At 35.7% G+C, this 9,952-nt stretch overlaps 2 protein-coding genes across 2 annotated transcripts; both read left to right on the forward strand.

Annotated features, from left to right (window-relative positions):
* Positions 1-662: 662 nt before the first annotated feature.
* Positions 663-1,616, forward strand: LOC308431089 (olfactory receptor 8C8-like; the record flags this gene model as incomplete). The annotated part of the gene is made up of 1 exon (XM_080930441.1): positions 663-1,616. The coding sequence occupies one exon, from the start codon at positions 663-665 to the stop codon at positions 1,614-1,616; it is 954 nt and encodes a 317-aa protein (XP_080786567.1).
* Positions 1,617-9,001: 7,385 nt separating this feature from the next.
* On the forward strand, positions 9,002-9,952 carry LOC308431091 (olfactory receptor 8C8-like; the record flags this gene model as incomplete). The annotated part of the gene is made up of 1 exon (XM_080930442.1): positions 9,002-9,952. One exon carries the CDS (start codon positions 9,002-9,004, stop codon positions 9,950-9,952), a length of 951 nt encoding a protein of 316 aa, XP_080786568.1.

The following is a 9,952-nucleotide window of genomic DNA, read 5'->3' on the forward strand; positions in this document are numbered from 1 at the left end:
TCAAATATATTTCCCCAGAATGCTAAGGTATAAGAGTCTCATTTGAGTGTAATGATAAATTGAAAGCACAAAGAGATTATTATTTTCCTTTGTGAAAATAAAGAGAACATTAAAAAATGTTCAAATCATGTAATATACCCTATCTATATATTGTACAAGGCCAGAGCCAGAATTGTACTGATAGCTAATTACCCTTCATTATTAGGAACTTAGAATCCTAGAATGCTGGAGTGAAAGGAACTGTGTGATATATTCTGTGACATATTCAGGGGAACACAGGTGAGCATTTCATCAATTGTCTTTAACTTCATCCGTTCAAACAAATGCAAAGCTATATATACGTCATTGTATAAGAGACTTGTCCTGCTTATTTTTATTTCCATTCCTAATTCCTAACAAAGATTAAAGAAAAGGGAGGAAATGTTGTTTAAACACCTCAGGAATTTGGTCAGTACTTTCTCACAATTGATGCTAGTCATTGATAAGAAAGAAGAAATATGGATTTCTCAGTAATGGGAAATAATGTTCTTTGGGTACATTGTGGAGTGGTTTTAGACAACCATACATTTTTAACAAAAAATTTTGTCTTTTTCAAATCAGAGACAGAGTCCTTGTTAATGTGACCTTTTACTACTGTTTCTTCAGAACTATTGGTGATACGGATGGCTATGAAGAATGACTCTTCTGTGACTGAGTTCATTCTCACAGGACTGACAGACCAACCTGAACTCCAGCTGCCACTGTTTTTTCTGTTCCTGGTGAACTATATAACCACCGTGGCAGGAAACTTGAGTTTAATGAGTCTCATTTGCTGGAACTCAAACCTTCAGACACCCATGTACTTTTTTCTCTTTAATCTTTCTTTTATCGATTTATGTTATTCATTTGTCTTTACTCCCAAAACATTAATGAGTTTTGTCTTAGAGAAGAACACAATTTCTTTTACAGGATGCATGACACAGCTATTTTTCATGTGCCTTTTTGCCAACTCTGAGTGCTATTTACTAACAGCTATGGCCTATGATCGCTATGTTGCTATCTGTCAACCCTTGCTGTACATGGTCATCATGTCTCCTGTGACATGTTCCCTGATGACGTTTGGTTCATACTTGATGGGGTTTGTTGGTGCCTTTGTTCATACAGGGTTTATGATCAGGCTTAGTTTTTGTGATTCTAACATCATCAACCACTACATGTGTGATATTTTCCCCCTTCTCCAGCTCTCCTGCAGCAGTACCTATGCCAACGAGCTTGTGAGTTCTGTTGTTGTCAGCACAGTAGTCCTTGCATCTAGCTTACTCATATTAACCTCCTATGCTTTGATTCTTTTTAATATCACGAAGTTGTCATCAGGTAAGGGTCTGTGCAAAGCCATGAGCACTTGTAGTTCTCACATAATGACTGTTGTCCTATTTTATGGATTTGGTATGCTTACCCATATTAAAACATCATCTGAGGAATCTGTGAATCAGGGGAAAATTTTCAGTGTATTTTGCACATTTTTGATGCCTTTGCTGAACCCCTTTATTTACAGTCTCAGGAATAAGGATGTCACTCTTGCTCTAAAGAGAACACTGAGGAGGCTCACAGTGAGTGAACCGCTGGGGCTACCATAGTCAGTATCTCCTGTTTGGTTCTCTCTCTCCACTTCATTTCCTTATCACCTTCTTATTTGACATTCTCTATTCTTTCATTCGCCTTCTGTTTTATAGTCTTGCAAGATTTCCACTTTATTACTTCGTCAGTTTCCTCCACAAAAATTCTTGATTTTTTAAAATCTGAGGATAGGAAAATATTTATGATCTGGAGATTGATCCTGAATGTGGACCCAGCTACATCTTTATAGATGCAACGACATATTCTTGTATTAAGACAATTCTATCTGCTATTTATCTATGCATTTCTACAACAAAGGGAAGCCACAGAGTTGAGTGTTCTCCAATAAGTTTACTTGAGTTGTTTTCAGAGAGGATTTTGTGAAGCTTTTCCTGTTTCCAGCCTGTCAAAACATGGGTGAACTGCAAGAAAAAGAGAATATATGAAAAAAGTTCTGGCCACAGTAAAGTTGTCAAAGTTTCTAGCATTATTTATTGTCTTCCAAGATATTTTTGTTTTAGATTTTTCACCACATAGTTAGAAAATGATACTAAGTAGTTTTTTAAAATAATACTCAGTTTTAAAACCATTATGCTCAATCCTTACACACCAAGAAAATTTTGACTAATTCCGGGTTACATCCTGTTTTACATGTACTTTATGCTCATTGTAACTAGTAAGACCTTAATGCACACTATCAAACCTTTGAAAAAAAAGCCATGCACTGACAAAAATGTGCTTGTATACTTTTACGCAAAAATGCTTAAAAATTGTACATTTATCTTTGTTTTTTAAAATAAAGTTGTTAAAAAAAACCAAAAAAATAAAAAAAGAAAAAAAACTCAGTTTTATACAAATTTGCAGGTGAATTGGGCTATTTTTATATTCATACTTCTCAAATATCACTGACAGTACTTTTATAAAAGATATTATAAGTGCAGTTGAATTTGCCACTGCATTTGAACTATTGATAAGAACTGATTTACTTTAGAAGCAACGTAATAATGATGCATAGTATCTAAAGTCATTTCCCCCTTTGGTATAATGAGGATGGTGTTTGTGAATTGTTTACTTACTTGTAAAAATAAACACTGCTGGCATCATAGTCCAGCAATTTAGTGCTTATATATGCTCCAATATATGACTCTTATCACACGTGCATATACACAAAACACACACACTCATATATATGCATTTATGACATCAATATTGAACAACTGAAAATTTTATTTAAATGTGAAAATCTAACTTTTTTTATTTATTCCTGTGAATCCTTTCACTAAACTTATGCTAATCCAAAGAAAACCTAGAATACCTGAATGTCCATGTAACTTGTAACATTATTCAATATAGTGCTAATATAATTATTTTCCTGTTCTTTGTATTGTACTTGTAGCTTTTGTAATTCATAATACAGATCCTTGTTTTAAACCCATTGTGCATATAATAAATGAACAGAAGAAAAGAAAGAAAGAGAAAGAAAGGAAAGAAAGAAAAAGAAAGAAAGAAAGAAAGAAAGAAAGAAAGAAAGAAAGAAAGAAAGAAAGAAAGAAAGAAAGAAAGTGGGGACTCAGGATTTGCTCACAGAAGGCTGAGCTTCCAGGGAAGCTGCACAGAAATTTTTCCACCTGGATCAGGGGTGAGCCTCAGACACAGGCCCTGGGGAGGGGAGGTCATACCAGGAATTCTCAATGTGTGGGGAGCAAGGTGCTCTTTGAAAGAGGGTCTTTTCCAGCCCATGGAGAAGGCTGGGTCTCTGGCATTCAGACTCGGGATCTGCCTGCAGAAGGTTGGGCTCCCAGGTCACAGGTGGTTCTCCACCTGGACCAGGGGTGAGACTGGAACACAGGCCCAGGAACGTCACACCAGGAGTTCTTAGAGCTCAGGGAGTGCTGTGTTCTCTGGAAAATTGTCCTTTCAGGCCCACAGAGAGGGCTGGGTTTCTGTCATAAGGGTTTGGGATGCTTTTTCACCTGAACCAAGGGTGAGCCTGATTCTTAGGCCTGCTGGATGTCCAGCAAGGGAATACGGGGAGTTCTCAGAGTTTAGTGAGCATAGTGCTATCTGGAAAAGTCCTCTTTGACCTAGAGAAAGAGCCTGATATCTGCCATTAGGACTCAAGACCTGTGGGCAGAGGGCTGAGCTCACAGAACAGCCTCACAAGAGCTCCCACACCTGAGCCCACAAAACAGAACTGAGTCACTGCCATTAGAACTCACTGCTTGCCCACAAAGAGCTGAACACCCAGGAGAAATCTCACTCCTGAGCATCAGTCACAGACAAAAGATCACCTATAATCCCTGCAACAAGATGGCAAGAGGAACGTGAAAGAACCCAAGCAATGGAAACCAAGACAACCTGGCAACATCAGAACCCAGTTCTCCCACCACAGCAAATAGTAGAGTTCCCAACACTCCAGAAAAACAAGATTTAGACTTAAAATCATACTTCATGATGATGACAGAGATCTTCAAGATCAGCCTTGTCTAGTTCCTGATTTTAGTGGAATTGCTTCAAGATTTTACCATTTAGTTTGATGTTGGCTACTGGTTAGCTGAATATTGCTTTTACTGTGTTTAAATATGAGCCTTAAATTCATGACCTTTCCAAAACTTTTAACAAAAAGGTGTGTTGAGTTTTGTCAAATGCTTTCTCAGCATCTAGAGGGATAGTCATGTGATTTTTTTTTTCTTTGAGTTTGTTTATATAGTGGATGTCATTGATGGACATCTGTATATCGGATCATTTTTGCATCCCTGAGATGAAGCCTACTTAATCATGGTGAATGACCATTTTGATGTGTTTTTGAATTATGTTTGCAAGAAGTTTATTGAGTATTTTTGCATCAATGTCCATGAGGGAAATTGGTTTAAAGTTCTCTTTCTTTGTAGGGTCTTTGTCTGGTTTAGGAATGAGAGTAATTGTGGTCTGAAGAATGAGTCGGGTCATATTTCCTCTTTTTCTAATTTGTAAAGTAGTTTGTGGAGTATTAGTATTAGTTCTTCTATGAAGGTCTGATAAAATTCTGCACTAAATTCATCAGGTCCTGGAAGTTTTTTGGTTGGGAGGTTTTTTGATTACTGCTTCTATATTTTTTTAGGAGACATAGGACTGTTTAGATGGTTAACTGATCCTAATTTAACTTTGGTACTTGGTATCTGTATAGAAAATTCCAGTTTTACTTATGCACATGTAAATTTTTCCTTTAAAATCTTTATTTTATCATTATTTTTTTAATTGGATAGTTTCTGTACTTACATTGCAAATGTTATTCTTTTTCAGGTTTCCCCTTCACCAATACACCCTCCCCTTGCTTCTGTGAGGATGCTGCCTCTCCCACCTCAACACCCTGGCATTCCCCTATACTGGGGAATCAAGCATTCACAGGATCATGGGCTTCTCATCCTAGTAATGCCAAATAATGCCATCCTTCAATATATATTCAGCTAGAGCCGTGGGTCCCTCATGTGTACACTTTGTTTGATGGTTTAGTCCCTGGGATTTCTGGCGGTCTGGTTAGTTGATATAATTGTTCTTCTTATTCTGTTGCTAACCCCTTCAGTTCTTTTAGTTTTTTTATAACTCCTCCATTGGGATTGCCGTGCTAGGTCTGATGGCTAGCTGCAAGCATCTTAATTTGTATCAGTAAGGCTCTGGGAGTGATTCTCAGAATACATGAATATCAGGCTACTTTCAACAATTCTTGGCATCAGCAATAGTGACTGGTTTTGTTAGCTGCATAGGGACTGGATCCCCAGGTGGGTATTCTGTGGTGATCTGATAGGAAGGGTGGAATTATTACAGTCTTATTGTATCTGTTGAGGCCTGTTTTGTGACCAAATATATGGTCACTTTTGTAAAAAGGACCATGAGATGCTGATAAGAAGGTATATATTTTTTGTTTTAGAATGAAATGTTCTATAGATATCTGTTAAATCCATTTGGTTCATAACTTTTGTTAGTTTAACAGTGTCTCTGCCTTGTTTCTGTTTCCATGATCTGTCTATTGATGAGAGTAGGGTGTTAAAGTCTCCCACTATTATGGCACATGGTGCAATGTGTGCTTTGAGCTTCAGTAAAGTTTCTTTTATGAATGTGGGTGCCCTTGCATTTGGAATGAAGATGTTCAGAATTGATAGTTCATCTTGGTAGATTTTTGGGTGTGAAGCGTCATCCCTCATCTTTTTTGATAAATTTTTGATAAATTTTGGTTGAAAGTTGATTTTATTCAATATTAGAATGGCTACTCCATCTTGTTTTCGGGACCATTTGCTTGAAATTTATTCCCAGCCTTTTGTTATGAGGTAGTATCTGTCTTTGTCACTGAGGCATATTTTCTGTATGCAACAAAATTCTGGGTCCTATTTACATATTCAGCCTTTTTATTGGGGAATGGAGTCCATTGATATTGAGAGAGTTTAGGGATCAATGATTGATTTTTTTTCTTTTTGTTATTTTTGTTGTTAGAGGTGAAATTTTGTTGTGTGGCTATCTTCTTTTGGGTTAGTTGAAAGAAGATTACTTTCATATTTTTTCAAGGGTGCAATTTCTCTCCTTGTTTTGAAGTTTTTCATCTATTATCCTTTGTAGGGATGGATTTCAGGGAAAATATTGTGTTGGTTTGGTTTTGTCATGGAATATCTTGGTTTCTTCATCTATGGTAATTGCAAGTTTTGTTGGGTATAGGAGTCTGGGCTGGCAATTTGTTCTCTTAGCATCTGTGTATTACTTGCCCATGATTTTCTAACTTTCATAGTCTCTGTTGTGAAGTCTGGTGTAATTATAATAGGTCCACCTTTATATGTTTCTTGATTCTTTTCCCTTACTGCTTTTAATATTCTTTATTGATTTTGTGCATTTGGTGTTTTGACTATTGTTTGCTAGAAGGAATTTCTTTTCTAGTTCAATATATTTGGAGTTCTGTAGGCCTCTTGTATGTTCATGGGCATCCTTTATTTATTTATTTATTTATTTATCTATCTATTTATTTATTTATTTATTTTTAGGTTAGGAAAGTTTTCTTCTAAATCTTTTTGTTGAAGATATTTACTGAACCTTTAAGTTGAGAATCTTGACTCTCTTCTATACCTAGTATTTTTAACTTTGCTAGTCTTATTGTGTTCTTGATTTCCTGGATGTTTTGTATTAGGAACATTTTTTGCATTTTGCATTTTCATTGACTATTGTGTCAATATTTTCTATAGATTCTTCTGCACCTGAGATTCTTTCTTCTATTTCTTGTATTCTGTTGGTGTTGCTTGCATCTTTGACTCTTGATCTTTTTTCCTAGGTTTTCTATCTCCAGGGTTGTCTCTCTTTATGATTTCATTATATATTTCTATTTCCGTTATTAGATCCTTGATGGTTTTGTTCAAATCCTTCACCTGTTTGGTTGTGTTTTTATATAATATTTTAAGGGAGTTTTGTGTTTTCTCCTTAAGGGCTTCTACCTGTTTAACTATGTTATTCTTTATTTTTTTGAGTTATTTATGTCCTTAAAGTACTCTATCATAATTATAAGATGTGACTTTAACTTAGAATATTCCTTTTCCAGTGTGGTGGATATTCAGGACTTGCTGTGGTGGGAACACTGGGTTCTGATGATGCCAAGTAGCCTTGGTTTCTGTTTTTTAGGTCTTGTACTTGCTTCTCACCATCTGGTTATCTCTGGTATTAGTTGGTTTTGCTGTCTCTGACTGGAGCCTGTCCCTTCTGTGGGCTTGTGAGCTTGAGATCTTATGAGTGAGAGTAATTCTAGGAAACCAGCTCTCTTTGGGCATGATTTGGTTGGGTATGGAGGGCTGCAAAACAGCCTCAGCTGCAGGGCACAGACGAAGACAGTAACAATATGTAATTAATATTGTCAGCTTTGTTACAGAGATAAGCATTTTAAATCAATATTAGAAGCCATTCTGACTTGTGGAAAAAATAACTTTACACATTTACTATGTAGGTCATTCAGAAAAAAATGATGTAAACTTTTTTTTATGATTTGTAAACTTATTTAAATCCTAATAAAAATAACAACTATCAAAAGAACCACTGTGATGAAATGTCTCTAGATACAATAAAATACAAAATTAATGTAAAATTTAGTTGCTTTGTATATAAGAGTAACAAACATTTGAAATTAAAAACACAATATCATTGATGTTGACACACTCTACAGACATACTGAAAGGGAATAAATAGCATTCAAGTAATATGAGTTTATATCTAGGCCTTTTCATTTTTTAACAGTGTATGTTGAAAATTTAGTGATCCTTGTTTGCAAATCTGCAGATATAATTGTATTTAAGTTTATCTGTACTTGGTCATCTATCTGTCTGACTATCTATCTATCTATCTATCTATCTATCTATCTATGTATCAGCTATCTATCTGATATTTCTATCAGGTATGTATCTATCATCTTCCTATCTTGTAGAGTTTGAAAGCTGTTATATGATGTTGATTGTTTCAATCAATGATGTCCAAAAGAGCTAGAAAAGATAAATAAAAAGTTCTCTTAGTACTCCTTTGTAGAATTATAATGAGAATGACAAAGGGGACTACTCACAAATCTGCCCTGGGAAATAGATAGTCCCTTATGGGAAATTATAAACTAGTTAGGACTTTGAATCTCAAAAGATTTGACTTTAGTTTTAGAGTATTTGGTGTAAATATAACCTCAATAAGTTTTACCCTACAGAGGAACTTCCCACAGGGAGAATATTATAAAGAGAATTATTTTCTGTACCTATAATATCCTAAAAATTCTTGACATTCACATTTTCATTTGAATGAGATTGTGTTTGGGAGATTCATGTAATATTGATTTTTAATTATTATTATTTTGAGTATATAGAAATTCTATAGAAATTCTGTTTCCCACAATGAACTTATAGAAAATCATAGCTTATCTCTCTTTGTTGCAATTACCTACTTTGTTTCCTAGAACAGTTAGAAAGAAGGTACAAAGTGCTCTTAAAGCAAGAAAATTTCTAGGTGACTACAGGTAAGTATTGAATGTTTGTCTTGACAGTTTCCATTGAAATTCGGAGTTTCATAAATATAAGACTTTGGAAGAAAATAGTTCAGTCCTAATTATTAGTAAAGACCAACAGAAGATGAAGAAGTTATATTCTGAGTCCATGAAGGTCATCTGATGCCATTCTTTCTGGACACATATCATGAGTAGAGACTAGAAAAGAGGGATTACAAAGGAATCAACATGAGAGTACTCAGAGAACTCTTCACCTACCATTTGTAGAACTACTGAGCCTCATTGATTGGAGTAATAAATGCTCCTTTAGGTTTGAACCATGTGTCCAAACTGAAGCATAGAAACCAATAAATCAAACTTTTTACTTAGAGTGAAAAATGAATTACTGTTTCGACTTTATTTCTATACTTATTCTTACAGATGGTTCACATGAAGCAAATGATTATGGAAAATGATTCTTCTGTGTCTGAATTTATTCTAATGGGACTGGCAGACCAACCTGAGCTCCAGCTCCCACTATTTTTTCTATTCTTGATTAACTACACAGCCACTGTGATGGGCAACTTGAGCCTAATGAGTCTCATTTTCTGGAATTCAAACCTTCACACTCCCATGTACTTTTTTATCTTCAATCTATCCTTCATTGATTTTTGTTATTCTTTTGTCTTTACCCCCAAAATGCTGATGAGTTTTGTTTTAGAGAAGAATACCATCTCCTTCAGAGGATGCATGACACAGCTCTTTTTCTTCTGCTTTTTTGTGAACTCTGAGAGTTATGTGTTGACAGCCATGGCCTATGACCGCTATGTAGCCATCTGTCAGCCACTTACATACAAGGTTGTTATGTCACCTGGGATATGTTTTATGCTGATGTTTGGTTCTTACATGATGGGGTTTGCTGGGGCCATGGCTCACACAGGGTGTATGATCAGGCTCAGTTTTTGTGACTCTAACATCATCAACCACTACATGTGTGACATATTTCCTCTACTCCAGCTCTCTTGTAGTAGCATCTATGTGAATGAACTTGTGAGCTTTGTTGTGGTGGGTACAGTTATCACTTTATCTAGCCTAATTATCTTAATATCTTATGGTATGATCCTTTTCAATATCATTCATATGTCATCAGGGAAGGGTTGGTCCAAAGCCTTGGGAACCTGTGGGTCCCACATCATAACTGTTAGTCTCTTCTATGGATCTGGACTGCTTGCTTATGTTAAGCCATCATCTGCTGAAACTGTGGGCCAAGGAAAGATTTTCTCAGTCTTTTATACATTCTTGGTACCCATGCTGAATCCTCTAATTTACAGCCTCAGGAACAAGGATGTAAAGCTTGCTATGAAAAGAACCATGAAAAGACTCACCAACTGA

The sequence above is a fragment of the Micromys minutus genome (genome assembly GCF_963924665.1).
Source record: "Micromys minutus genome assembly, chromosome: 16".
Classification (NCBI taxonomy): domain Eukaryota; kingdom Metazoa; phylum Chordata; class Mammalia; order Rodentia; family Muridae; genus Micromys; species Micromys minutus.